The sequence below is a fragment of the Tamandua tetradactyla genome, chromosome 7 (assembly GCF_023851605.1).
Source record: "Tamandua tetradactyla isolate mTamTet1 chromosome 7, mTamTet1.pri, whole genome shotgun sequence".
Classification (NCBI taxonomy): domain Eukaryota; kingdom Metazoa; phylum Chordata; class Mammalia; order Pilosa; family Myrmecophagidae; genus Tamandua; species Tamandua tetradactyla.
The window spans coordinates 172,965,029-172,979,735 of record NC_135333.1 but is presented as its reverse complement, the minus strand read 5'-3'; the positions used below and the strand labels follow the sequence as shown (position 1 = coordinate 172,979,735).

General features: G+C 43.6%; 1 protein-coding gene across 1 annotated transcript in view; it reads left to right on the top strand.

The window, feature by feature from the left end:
- PAH (phenylalanine hydroxylase) overlaps positions 1-11,592 on the top strand; it is a 77,748-nt gene extending 66,156 nt beyond the window's left edge. The window contains exons 9-13 of the mRNA XM_077111829.1: positions 3,179-3,235; positions 4,816-4,911; positions 5,454-5,587; positions 8,279-8,394; positions 10,657-11,592. Coding sequence (XP_076967944.1) covers positions 3,179-3,235; positions 4,816-4,911; positions 5,454-5,587; positions 8,279-8,394; positions 10,657-10,700 — 447 coding nt within the window. The 3' untranslated portion in view covers positions 10,701-11,592. The remainder of the gene's footprint in view (positions 1-3,178; positions 3,236-4,815; positions 4,912-5,453; positions 5,588-8,278; positions 8,395-10,656) is intronic.
- Positions 11,593-14,707: the final 3,115 nt, after the last annotated feature.

The following is a 14,707-nucleotide window of genomic DNA, read 5'->3' as shown; positions in this document are numbered from 1 at the left end:
AATTTAATGAGCCAAATATCTCATCATCATCATCATCCAAGCAATAGCCTAGATCTCGATTCATCTTTGATATGGTGAGCAGTTTGGGAAGAGTGAAAGAATTCTACCAATTCTCTCCAGGCCCTGAGAGCAGCTGGAACCATGGCTGGGCAGAACTCTCTCGTGGGAGAGTTCGGTGATGGCTCGGAAGCCCCCACAGGCCCTACCCTGCCACCGTTCAGCTGTGTGACCAGGACAGGTTGTGAGATCACCCTGGGCCTCAGACTTCATGGGTGCAGGTCGACAAAAACCTTCCTTGACCGTCCTCTTCCTCTCTTGGAAGAATGAGGATGAAATAGATGACCTGTGGGGCATGAGATGGTGGCTCCGTGGCAGAATTTCCACCTGCCATGTCAGAGACCCGAGTTTGATTCCCGGAGCCTGCCCATGCGAAAAAAAAAGAGATGACCTGTGAGCAAATGCTGGGTCAAGGCAACATTCTAGCATTCTAACCAAAGACTAAATTCCAGAGTAGAGGATTGTGTATTTTATAAGCAGTTCCCATTAGCTGAAAGAAAGAAAATATTCCCGCTGTTGAATGAAGAGATGACGACTTAGTATTTTAAACAGGAAACAGAAGCACTGAATCTGTTACTTAGCCTGCTAAGTAAAGGAGAGCTGTACTTGTAAGATGCACCTTCAAACAATGAAACTGCTGCTTATATTTGGGGCTTGGGGAATTGTGGACTTGAGAGATCGTTGGACTTGTAGAAGTGGGAGTGTTTAGGGGTTACGCTGGGGTGAGGGTATTGCCGACTGCCTGGCTTTCAGAGGTGCGCTTGCTGTTGCCAGATGGCACTGATTGCTTGGGACAGGTTTAAAATGAGAACTTGTTACTATGGCCAAAGAACAATCCATTTTTACCTTGAATTATAGGAACTTCTTATTCTCACCACCAGAATCTATTCTGGCCAGTCAGAGCTTAGAGGCTATCTTCCTTTAGCCACTTCCACTTTGGGGAAGCCTCACAGAAGAGTGGACAGTTAACAGACAGAAGTTTCCAGCCAGTGTCGGATGGTTCCAGCTTTGATCTGGACAGACCCAAAATGCAGTCATTCTGAAAGTTCTCTGAGCATATCTGTTTTGACCTGAAGGGGGAATTGCTTGCCATTTAGGTGCAGGATGAGATGGGTAGAAAGCACGAGGGAAGCCTTCGTGTCCTTGCTGGGAGCAAGCTCAAGCTTACTAAGAAGGAGGGTGACTAGGAGAACAGGGCGCTGCTTTTGTCTTGGCCTTGGCGAAGGCTTGTTACCCTCGGGATTGTGGCTTGTCTGTGCAGGGTGGATGGAGCGGAAATGGGGAAGAGGTAGGACAGTGGACCCAGGCTGAGGACTGTGTCTCAACTCAGTTCACATAAAATCAGCATTTTCTAAGCATGTAATCTGGGCCAGCCATTGTGCTTGGCTCAGGAAGGGATACAGAGATGGAGACCGTGCAGGCCCTGCCTCAGTGAGGGCACAGTGCTTATCCTCCTTTCTCTCTGCACTCAGTCTCGTGGTGATCAACTCATTCACTCTCATGACTTTAAATGTCATCTCTATTCTGACGAACAAATTTATAACTCCAGCACAGACTTCTGTACCAGAACTCAGACTTACAGACACAGCTGTCTACTCAACATCTCCGCTTGGCTAGCTATTAGACATGCCTACTCGTCCTGTCCAAAACCGAATTCCTGATCTGCCTGCTCAAACCTTCTCTACCAAACCCCCCAACCGCACATCAGTTCACAGCAACTTGGTCCTTTCAGTTGCTCAAACCAAAAACACATGGAAACATTGTTGGCTCCTTTCTTTTTTGCACAAAGAAGACGTTATCGACTCTTTTTTTGTGCACCCCATAACCAGCCTTTCAGGAAATTCGTTCTGTTCCACCTTCAAATTATGTGTAGAATCTGACCACTTCCCGTCATGTCCTCTGCTGCCCTCCTGGCCTCAGCCACTGTTGTCTCTCAGCTGGGTGACCGCCTCCCAACTGGTCACCCTGCCACTACCTTGGACCCCTGCAACCTGTTCTCGTAGGGAAGCCGGTGAAACCACACCACTTCCCACCCTGGGATGCCTCCCTGTTTCATTGAGAGCAAGTCCAAGCCCCAAAATGATGTAAAGGTCCTGCATTTGGTCTCCAGATCCTTTGATATCATCTACCCTTCCTTGCCCTGCTTTAGCCACACTGGTCTTGCTGCTCCTTGAACCTGATGAGATTTCCCTGCCTCAGTGAGCCTTTGCATTAGCTGCATACTTGGCCTACGATGCCAACAGCCTCGGCTCCTTCAAGTCTTTGCTCAAATACCACCCTCTCAATGATGCTTACCCTGGAACCCTATTTAAAATTGCAGTCTCTTCTCACTGCCCTGCCACTTCTGATTCCCTTTGCCCTTTTCCAAACATTTATTCCTTCTTTCCAAATAACTTATCACCTTCTAACACACCAGCTTATATGCTTATTGCATATTATCTGTGTCTGCCTACTCAAATGTAAACTCCAAGAACACAAGGAAATATGTCAGTTTTATACAATGCCTGGCAAATAGAAAGCTTCCAATAAATATCTTAGGGAAGAGTGAATGCATATAATAGAAAGAGATATAGTAACAACTCTGTCTGATACAAGGCAGACTGGAGCAAATGCTGCAAAGAGCCCAGTAGAGAAATCCTGCAGTTGGAGCTGTGATGAGAAATTTCCATAATCGTTCGGCCTCTCCAGCTATGCATATATCTGGATGACTGTCAACCCCTTAGTGCATTTCTCCTGCGGTGTTTCCGGGGTACATGCTTAAGACTCCTCCAAGTACTCCAGCGTCATTTGTGCTGCAGGGGAAGTAACCACCAGGCTGGAGTTAAGAGACAAGGTTCAGATACTAATTTACTGTGTGACCCTGGGCAGTCACCTCCCTACTCTGAGCCTCGGTTTTCTCATTTGTGAAGAGAACACGAAGTACCAAGTGATGGTGAAAGGTCTCCTCTGCTCTAGAGGTCTGTGATTCTATGGTGTGTGGTCAGAGAATGATTAAGGGCAGTCTGGGTCGCTCTGAAAGCATCTAGCCACCGTCACCTTCCTGTGGTCAAGCACCAGGGTGGTGCTGGGGCAAGTGGGCACATCCAGCCAGGCCAATGACTCTCTTTCTCCACAATTCCAGGAAATTGGCCTTGCTTCTCTGGGCGCACCAGACGAGTACATTGAGAAACTTGCCACGGTAATCTGGAATATTTGCATTTCTACCTTTGCACTAAAGCCATCATTGGGATCTTTCTTTTCCTGACACAGGGTGGAGGTGGGAGTGGGTTTTCCCCTCCTTACTGGGCTCTTCCCTCCCCTGGGTGTGTCTGATGATATTGATCCACTGAAGTTATGGAAGCAGCAACTCTCAGAGTGGATGATTTCCTCCATTCAGACTCCTAATTTGAGCACTTCCTTTCCCAACTTCTATGTTTCTTAAAATTTGGGAAGTCTTATAATCTAGAATATGAAAAACAAAAATTTATGATGGTATTTGGGACCACTGATGAATGCTAATCCATCATTAAAATGTTTCATCTTGGAAGTCTACAAATACTATTTATCAGAAAGCCTGAAAATCCCAGAAGTTCTTTTTCACTGATATCTTCTTTGAAATGTAGTGCAAGTGGCCTCTGTTGTCTCATCTCCAAAAATGAGTAGAAAAGCTCATATCCTGCCCATCTTAAAAGGTGGTCATGGTGGGCAGTGTGACGGTGTGACGGTGGCAGAGTTCTCGTCTGCCATGTGGAGACCCAGGCTTAATTCCCGGTGCCTGCCCATGCAAAAAAAAAAAAAAAAAAAAAGGTTTGCATGAGGGTCTAAAGAATTAAATTTATCTGAACATAATTTTTTGAAATGCCAGATGTGGTTCTGATGCTAGAAGCAGTTTTCAAAGAAGCTGAAGAGTGGACAGAAAGTGTCAGAACATAAAGTTGGAACCCAGATCATCATATTGCTGAAACAATGATAAACGCACCAACCACCTGCTTTTGAAGGGATGGAGCCCACCAGTTTTACTTCTAAAAGAATAAATATCATCATTTTATTGATACGCTTGGCTCAGAACAGTCCTGGGTTCTTTCTCATCTCTTAATTTGTTACGTAATCCTGCGACATTGCTTCACCTCCCTGGTTTGAAGATTCTCTTCATACAAGGATGTCAGACCAGTTGAGCTCTGCCAGCCTTCCCAGGTTTGACATTCTATGGTCCAGGGAGCGATTTTACCTAGTGACCCCAGTTCCCCCAAGACGTGAGTCCTGGCCCCATTCAGCAGGATTATGCCAAAACCTCAGTCCGGGCTTCTAGGGCACACTGGACTGGAAGTCCACACAGGTGGAAGAAAAGGACTTGGTTATTCGGAGATGATTAGTGTATTGGTTGACAGGGAGCACTTTAGAAACACCCCACTTTTATCATGGATGACAGGATGTCCTCTCCTTAATTGTATCACTGCCCAATCCCTCTACATCTCACACTGAACCTGCTCGATTGCCTGATAAGTCTGATTAGCCTAAGCGGACATCTCACTCTGGTTGATGCCCCATAAAGGCAGAACGGGTTGAGGAGTTCCTGTCAATGAGAGAGGAACTGGCTGGGGGTTCTTTTAAGGGTCTGGATAGGGGTAGACACAAGATGAAGAGAAGTGAGTTCAGGTCATGCTGATTAGAGAACAGACCTACACAGACTCCCACCTGGAAGGTCCTGTCCTCGGCCATGGGCCATCTGCTGCCTTCCCATCCCTTGGAGTGTGTTCTCAACTTGACTTTCTATTCCAGATTTATTGGTTTACCGTGGAGTTTGGACTCTGCAAGCAGGGAGACTCCATAAAGGCATATGGAGCTGGACTCTTGTCATCCTTTGGCGAATTACAGGTATGACCCTAAGAAGAACCAAGGATGGATTTCATATGGTGGGGAGAGGAGACCGTTCTTGTTTCTTGTTACTGTTGAGACCCCCATTTACATCCTTTTTGAGATGCAACCTGAGAGCTTATTTGCCAGTGGTGGTACTTTGACAGCTCTGATTCGGCCATGAGTGTGGGTGTTGGAGGTAAAACTTGAAACGCAAGTTCCCAGATCTCCAGAACAGAGGGGCCTCTGATACTAAGGTTGGAGCATGTGTACCAATATATGCAAACATACATCAGACAGTGTGATTTCCCCTCACATCAGCGATTGATCACCTTACTGATCAATAGATTGGGTGACTTATCCCCTTCTCTCTTGGTTGTAAGTTTCAGGTGGCTTTGAAGTATAGGATCAAGGATGTGCAAAACAGTTTAGTTCACTGCATTTTGACTGGGGTGCAGAAGGAATCTGGATAAAATGGGAGGAGGTGCACAAATGGCCTCTGGGATGCAGCAGAAATCACTGACCTTGATTTAACTGTGAAAACTTTCATTTGGGGCCTGCAGTACTGCTTATCAGACAAGCCAAAGCTCCTTCCACTGGAGCTGGAGAAGACAGCGGTCCAGGAATACACTGTCACAGAGTTCCAGCCCCTGTATTACGTGGCCGAGAGCTTTAATGATGCTAAGAAGAAAGTGAGGTGAGGCAGCAACCAAGGTGGGCCAGCAGCTCTGCAGACCTCTGGGTGGGTCAGATGCCACTAATGTATGAGTGGTTGGCAGGAGAGTGAACTCAAATGCCTATGGCAACATGATGCAGCAGACAGAGTTTATCTCCCAAGTCTCCCCAGCCTTGTCCCTTCCCACTCTTTGTTGGGAGGTGCTCCTTAGCTAGACCCTATTTCACAGAGAATTGGCTGCACATGCTGACCCCTACAGACAATTCATGCTGCCCAATGCAGCCACCAGGTGCCCCATGCTCAATGCAGCCACCAAATCTATTCATCTAAAGCTTCTGTGTACAGAAAGGGCACAAAAGATCTCTGTCCCCAACTCAGTCATAGAAGTTTTCTAACCTGGGGAAGTTTTGTGTTTGTTGTATCCTTCCAGACACCTACATAATTTGCTCCCTTACCACCTTCAAATATTTGCCCAAATTTTGCCTTGTCTGTGAGACTGTCTCTAAATTATTCAAAATTACAACTACCCCTAACACTCCTTACATCCTTCTGTGATTTATTTTTCTCCAAAGTACTTATTAACTTCTAATACGTACAATTTAAACTTCATAAGGACGGGGATTTTGTCCTTTGTGCTTTCTGCTCTTCCTCCAGCCCTTGGAATAATGCTGGACACATAATAAGCACTTATTAAGAGATTGTTGAGGGCGGGCCACAGTGGCTCAGCAGGCAGAATTCTCGCCCGCCATGCCAGAGACCCAGGTTTGATTCCTGGTGCCTGCCCATGCAAAAAAAAAAAAGGAATTGTTGAATGCATATGTCTTAGAGGCAGCTTATCCGAGACTGAAAGAGCAGCAAAAGGACTCTGAGACACAGCTGTCCAAACTGATAGCCCTGCCTATGACCTGCTCTAGCAACCATCCAACCAGACTGTTCAAGACAGAGTCCCATGAGGTCACTCCAAGCAAGAGAAAGGCCAGGCAGAGGGTTTACCTGGCCTGATACTCACTCTTACATACTCTTCCTTGTAATGGTAATAGGTAACAGAGAGTACATCCCTAGCACCAACTAAGTGCCAAACTCTACTAAGTGCTTTACATCTATCAATTCCTTGAATCCTCCAATGGGACTATGGGGTTTATAGATGGTAGCACAGACACATACAGGGGTAAGTAACTCACCCAGGATCATATACTAGTGAATGGAAGGCCCAGGTTTGGGCCCAGGCAAAGGAGCTCAGAGCCAGTGCTCACAGCCACCCCGTTATACTAAGAGCACATGTGGAAGGGCCCTTGTGGAGACAACTTCGTGACACAAGAGATGGTCGGGTCATGTCTACAAAGAAGAGAATGTGCCAGGACCTGGGCCTCTTGGCCCTGAAATCCTACCTGTGCTGCTGGTCCCTGGGGCCCAGAGGAGATTCCTACTGAGACTCCAGTGCTGCTGTGAGGTGGCTCACAGAGAGGATGCTGAAGAGAAGGGGCCTGGACTTCTCTGGGGGTTTTCTCAGAACATCATGGCTAAAAGAAACCGACCCCAGCAGTTACCAGTTTCAAGATTCAGGTCCCGTTGCAGGCTTGGCTACTGAGCTGGGCCTGTGCCCCCTGCTGGCCGGCTGAGGTGGGTCCAGTCAGTAGAAGTAGACAGTACAAAGCGAAAATGGAATGCCCGATGGGAAGAAGGAAAAGGGGCACAGAGCAGGCAGAACCACAGATGTGCACTGCTGGGCGCACCTCACAGCCAGGCCGAGAAGACCTCTTGTCAGAGAAGAGGTTGAGGCATATGTGTAACTGCTTATTCTCCACGAGTCCCTGGTCAACAATAAAGGGTCACAGCTGACACTCAGATAGCTCTTACTCTGTTTTATAACAACCCTCTGGGGTGGGTGCTATCATTGGCCCCGTTTTACAGATGAGGAAGTTGAGGCACAGAGGTGTGGAGCTGCTTGTCCTGGGTGACAAGGGCTGTCGTTGGCAGGGGCAGAATTTGAGCCCAGAAAGTCTCGGGTTTCCAGCCAGCACGCTCCACCATTCCTGCCCAGCTCGGGAAGCCCTGTGGATCTCCCTTAGACTCTCTCCTCCAGGGCGTACCATCCGCGAGGTCTTTGCATCTTGCAAGCCCTTTTGAAATCACTTGTTAAGTATTTTGCTTAGCATCCTTTGTAAAGGTCCTCGTGCTTTAGGAATGATATCTGTAAGGAGCCAAAAGCAGTTAGGATTTAGCAAAGCTTCTAACACACAGGAAGCATTCAATCTGTGTTAAATTTTATTATTAATAGTGTTGTTTTTTCCAATTATCAAGGGCTGTTTTCCTCTTTGCGTTGGTCTCCGTCATCTCAGAGCCTGTTTTTGTCTATACATTTCCTTGATCAGGTTTCGCTCATTCTTTTGATTTTATTTAATGGTAAGAATTTTTAGCCTTTTTATAATCTATGCTTTTATTCTCAGCTCCCTCTGCCCTTTTGGAGGTACGTAATAAATAAATGTTTCTGTGTGTGTGTTTTCATATACGCATGAATAAAAGCACACAAACACACAAAGGCTTCTGAAGAGGATCACACTAAAATTTTTCCACTTCTCAGCCCTGGCTTTGAATCCCCAGTTCTAGTGAGGTTTCAGTGCTGCTGATAGAAAAGTGAGATTCCACCAGGAGATCTTTTAGGACTACTTTCCTCAAATAAGGCCTTTCACTCAGGTTTATTTTTGGTCTTAGGAACTTTGCTGCCACAATCCCACGGCCCTTCTCAGTTCGTTATGACCCATACACACAAAGAATCGAGGTCCTGGACAGCACCCAGCAGCTGAAGATTTTGGCTGATTCCATCAACAGTAAGTAACTTAAACCCTCTGAAGTCACTCTCTCAGAAGTAGAAGGTTGCATTGTCTTTCTTTCTTTTTTTTTTCCATGGGCAGGCACTGGGAATCAAACCCAGGTCTCCGGCATGGCAGGTGAGAACTCTGCCACTGAGCCACCTTCGCCCGCCCTGCATTTTCTTTTGTTTGCCATGGAAACAATAAGAAATTCATTAAATATCAAATTAAGGAAAGAGGCATCTCCTGTTAAGCGGCATGTTCCTTAGCAAAGAGGCCGCAGTTGCCTTGACTGTCCTCCTTTGACCTTCCTGGGCTCCCACCCCACCCCACACCTCCTTCCCGCCCCAGGTTTATCAGTCTCATCTCCCTCTTTCTCCTCTGCCTCTGCGTCCCGTTTCCTCAGTGCCCAATTGATATTGCTTTTCTGGAATCTTATACACTGAGACAAGTCCTGTCTACATTCTGAGCTCATCCGTGCCACGAGAGAGAATCTTGGCCTTTCATTCCTCTTGAACAATAAGAATATTTTAGTAGTTGCTCTTAAAAATCACAAGAGTTGTCTTGATCATTGCTTGATTCTCTCTCCAGCCCTTCACACTCCCCTCCAGGCATGTCGTTCAACTTTCTGTTCTCATGCGCTCTCCTGGCTCCTTCCCATGCAGTTCATTATGTTTTAAATGCCCTCCTTTCCGCTCCAGTTGAGAGTGATCCAATTCCAGCTCATCCTCTCAGTCTTCCATGCATGCCTCTTCTTGCAGGAAGACTTCCCCGAACCTCCCTCCTCCTCCCCTCGCCTGTGAGTGGTTTAGGTGTCCCTCCTCTGTCTCTGCTACCAGGCCTCTCTTTTGGGGCACTTATGATGTTGTTTGCAATTATCTGTTTATTTGTATGTCTTCCAGTTAGACCTATGTAGGGATCCATGTATGGTTCACCGTCAAATCCCCAGGACCTAGCCCTCTACCTAAAAACATGATTAGGTACTCAAGAATTATTGGGTGATAGATGAAACCACCAAAGGGGTGAGTCTAAATGACAGAGTTCTAGGCCGGGGGTGGTACATAATAAATAAGTGGAAGTACATAATAAATAAATATTTCTGTATGTGTGTTTGCATAAACACATAAATAAAAGCGTACAAGCACACAAAGGCTTATGAAAAGGATCACTCTGAAGTTGTTCCACTTCTCAGCCCTGGCTTTGAAGCCCCAGCTCTAGTGAGGTTTCAGTGAGATTCCACCAGGCGGGGGTCCTTGCCTTGTCTAAATCTGACAAAGGCCAAAAGGGCAGTTAGACTTGAAGTGCCCTTTTAATACCCTCTGACATTGTCTGTGGCCAGCTCTAGTGCCTATAACCAGCTCTGGCCATTATAGGCATTCTCCATTAGGAGTGGTCACTTCTCATCAGCCATTTTGAAAAGGTCCAAAGCTGATTCACCTCCATACATTCCGTCTTGGACACTCAGCTGGAGAAGACGTGTCCATAGAAGAGGCCAACAAAATGCTGCAGAGGCTGGGATGCAGGGCAGAGGGGTCAAGCCATAGCTGTGCTTTCCTTTTCCCTCTCTCATTCCCTCTGAAAATGAAAAACAACGCCATAGACCACTGCTTAAAGGGAGTTTTCAAAATCATAGAATAACAAATTCAGGAATTAGAAGAAGTGTCCTTAGTGTTTCATGACATTCGGTGAGGCCCTATTTTCTCTGCATCTCATGTACGAGAGAGCGAGCTTGTCCAACTCCAAGCCCTTTCCACTTCTAAGAAGAGTCCATGCCGCTCTGACCTGTTGGCGGTGGGATAATGTGGCGCAAACGGTAACCACCCATCATACCTTAGTTTGGTGGCCTAGCTGTCTAGGCTGAGTTATCTGCCTAGACCATGCATTCTCAAACTTTAGTGTGCATCAAAATTGCTTGATGAGTTTGTTAAAAATTAATAGTCTTGGGTCATCACCTCAGATCAAGTTAATTACATGTGGGGTAAGTTTGGGGAACTTGTGTTTGTAATAAGGCCTCGGGTGATTCTGACACAGGAGGATTGTGTGAACCACACATTTAGATTTGGTGGCTTAGCTCCTGGCAGGTTTCTGAGGATGGCCAGGTAAAGGAGAAACAGAGCATATGGGGATTTTCCTGGGGAGAAAGCTATTAGCTCCTTCTCTGGAGAAGGGCCTGTGGAAAGAGGAAGCTAATTACATCAACAGATCTTCTAGTGCTTTGCAAATTGTGGACATGAGTTCTTCTATTTTATAAGTAGCCCATGGAGATGTTTTTCTTTGTAGGTGAAGTTGGACTCCTTTGCAGTGCCCTCCAGAAATTAAAGTGAAGACATGTCCATCCACTGACAAATCCGTAGATGGAAAATCTAACTACGTCTTTCATTTCTTCTGAAAATATCTGAAAAGGCAAACTTTAATCTGAAATGGCAGCCTTAAATCCTTTTTAGGAATAAGATGAAGGATAAGCAAAGAAATCAAAATAATCTGAAATAACTGTATACTACTACATCCACAAAAACCTAATGGTGTGTCTTCTGGGGACATCTTTGATATAGAGATGATAATTCTATATGTTCAATAGGGTTAAAATCAATAATCTGTCACTCTGGTCAAGATTCGTTAAAATTTTGCTTCACTCAAGCTTTTGTTATTTGCTCTGGAGAATCCCTATAGGAGTATATATGGTTAACTGTAAAACACAAGACTGTCATTTGAATTTAGTTTTCAGATTGAATATAAACCGTAACTCACAAAGTTTATCTTCTGTTCGGATTAACTATGATTCCAATTACTGCTTTGATGCTTTGCCTGTGTAGACTTCCTTTAATTTAGGAGCCCATTAAAATAGTTGCCAGCATTAAAGTTCTATAGTGTGATACACAAAACATTTCTGTAAGTTTTGTTGTAATTATAAATAATGCTGTGGAGAGTAATGAAATTCCCCACCTGACCCATACAACCTCCAGTATCATTTTCCAATTAATTCCCAAGTTTGTTTTGGGAGGCATTTTGAAGTCACTTATGATGCAAAACATGTTATAATGCAGGGACTGGCTGGTAGTCATTCAGTAAACATTTATTTAATGAATAAGTGAATATATTATTGAATAACAAATCCACAGCAAAAGTGGGAATTTTAATTATTTTAAACATCTTAAGTGATTACAAAATTTTTCTGGTTTGAATGTTGCTTGAAATAAACTGTGATTTTGGAGTAGATCCTCTCTGTTCTACTTTGCTAGCTGCTGGAATGCAATATACCAGAAACAGAATGGCTTTTAAAAAAGGGAATTTAATGAGTTGCTGGTTTACAGTTCTAAGGCCAAGAAAATGTCCCAATTAAACAAGTCTATAGAAATGTCCAATCTAAGGCATCCAGGGAAAGATACCTTGGTTCAAGAAGAACGATGAAGTTCAGGGTTTCTCTCTCAGCTGGAAGGGTGCATGGTGAATATTGCATCATCTGCTAACTTCTTATCCTGGCCTCCAGTTTCATGAAGCTCCCAGGGAGGCATTTTCTTTCTTTATCTCCAAAGGTCACTGGCTGGTGGACTCTCTGCTTCGTGGTGCTGCTGCATTCTCTGCTCTCTCCAAATCGCCTTCATTTTCCAAAATGTTTCCTCTTTTATAGGACTCCAGAAAGTTATCAAGACCCACCCAAATGGGTGGAGACATGTCATCACCTAATCCAGCTTAACAACCACTCTTGATTAAATCACATCTTCAGGGAGATGATCTGATTACAGTTTCAAACATACAGTATTGAATAGGGATTATTCTGCCTTTATGAAATAAGATTTAGATTAAAACATGGCTTTTCTAGGGGACATACCTCCTTTCAAACCAGCACACTCTCATTGTCTTAGAAGCACATTAGCTGGGTGATCTTGTGCCCTAGAAGATCAAATTTCCAGCCTGTTGCAGGGATTCACTGTGATTATCAGTGTCATGTCTGGGTAGATAACAAGCTTTGACACTTGTGGTTGTGCATTTTATGTGAAACCATGAATATAAAAGAGTCTCTAGGGGCATGCTTTCAAATCCTCACAACACTTTAACATTTGTACTTAAAAAAGACAAAACTTTAAAGGTGTTGCAGGTAGCTCAGCTGTAGTTCTCAGATCGACTGAGCCACCACCAGTAGGAAATTGAATTAAAAACAGATTCCTGGGTACCACTCCAGCTCTACCCGATTAAAACCTCTGGGAATGGGGCCTAGAAACCTACACTTTTAAGTACCCTAAGTGATTTTTTTTTAATATACTCAGGCAAATCTACTGGTACATTAAATTTGAGAAACCCTGACTTCTGACGATCATCTACCATTGCCAATTGCATCACCTCCGAGAAGTCACTTCCCTTCTTTGACTCCCGGTTTTGCATGATAACGATGAGGGTGTTATGTTGGATGTGATGACTTGGAGCTCTGTACCCCTGAAAAACTTGTTCTTGACCCCAATCCACTCCTATGGGATTTGCCCATTGTCAGTAAGACCTTTTGATGAGGTTACTTTGGGTAAGGTGTGGCCCAAATGAATCAGGATGGCTCTTAATCCTATCACTGGAAGCCTTAGAGAGAAGACCACAAAGAGAGAAGCCAGAGGGAGGCAGCCAGAAGAGGGAAGCCAACAGAGCGTGGAAAAGAAAGAAGAGGCCACCACATGCATCCCATGTGAGAGAAGAGCCAGGGAACCCCAGAGCTTACAGGCTAGACAGAAGGTACTGACTCCAGGAGAAAGCAAACCTGCAGCCTCTGAAACCATAAGCCAACAAATTACTGTTGCTAAACCAACCTGTCGTAGAGTATTTGTTTTAGCGGTCAGGAAAATAAAAACACTGGCTAAACCAGCATCTCTTTCATCCCTGAGATAGGACTCAAATGCTCACATGTATCTTTAAACTTCTGTCCCTGATGAATTAGTGTAATAATACTTGCCTAAGCATGTCAGCCAAGCATAAAAACAATTTGTTCTGAATGAGTTTCTTTCATTGTTCTGAAGTTGGGATTTTGCTGCCCTTGTATCTATTTCCTCATGTCTTTGAAGAATCTAATGATAGACACCGATTTTCACTAAAAATGGAAATGGACTTTTTCTCTGATACTCCCTAGGCCTTAAACACTCTGCAAAGGGACTATTTTGGAAAGTGTTTCTTTACTTCACATTAATTAGAGAATCTTTTGGCTTTGGTACAAAAAATATTATAATATTTTAGATTAATTTTTCATTGAATACTAAATTTTGGTCGTTCTGAAAATGTTTTTCATTAAGTTTAGGTTTATTTGCAGTTTTCACAGAAAGAACATACTGACTGGAAGATAATCTTTGAATTTTATTAATGTGCTGCTCATCAATTAACTCTTTTTATCTGCATATAAAAGCCCAATTCATAGGTAAGTTTACAATATGTTAGGTCATCACCTATTTATTATGTAGTAAGTGTGCAGTCTTTTAGAAACAAGAGTAACAGTTTCTGCTACATTTAAACAAAAGAAATACATGTAAAAACATGACAAGTATGTAAGCATTAGCATTTCTGAAAGGAGGAATCTAAATTTTATTTCTAGTTTTCCAAGTTGTATATTTTAGTTTTGCTTCAAAGAATTTATGACTAAAATGTCAGCTTCATAAAAACAGGGACCTTGACCATTCTCTTCACTTCTGGAACACTTAGCACCTAGTACATAGCAGGTGCTCAATAATTTTTCTTAAAAAATTCCTGAGTAGGTTCAATCACAGGGAATGTAGTGAAGATTGTCTCTTACAAATAACTTATTTACAACCAAAGTTTGAGAAGCCATTAAGTTTTGAATTTCCCATTTCTTTTAAAAGTGATTGAAAAAACTGCTTCCTAGTCTATGCTAATGTTTTAGAGAAAGACGTTATGATCCGGTTTTGACTAGATTATGGCTAATTAATATGTATTTATACTGCTGGTACAATAATTGACAAATGAGAAGTGCTTAATAAATGTTTATTAATGGATAAAGGAAACGAAATTACATCACTGAAACTTCACAATTGTCCACACTAGGGCTAAAAATGTCAGAAAGCAACAAATGACTCGACTAACAATTGCAAAAATAAAATCACAGATGATACAAAATATAAATGACCATAAAAAGGCAAAAGAAAGAAAAAAATGTGATCAAAGCTTTCTCTTACCAGTGGACTGTACATGCACAAATACGAAAACACACACATGGTCAGTGCCTTTCATTAGATTTCCTGTGCAGTTTAAAAAGTTATAAACATTAGAAGACTTTATATGTGCTAGAAATTGCCCTTATAATGGAATTTTCATCTCGTTTATAATCCTACTTTCAACTCTGCCA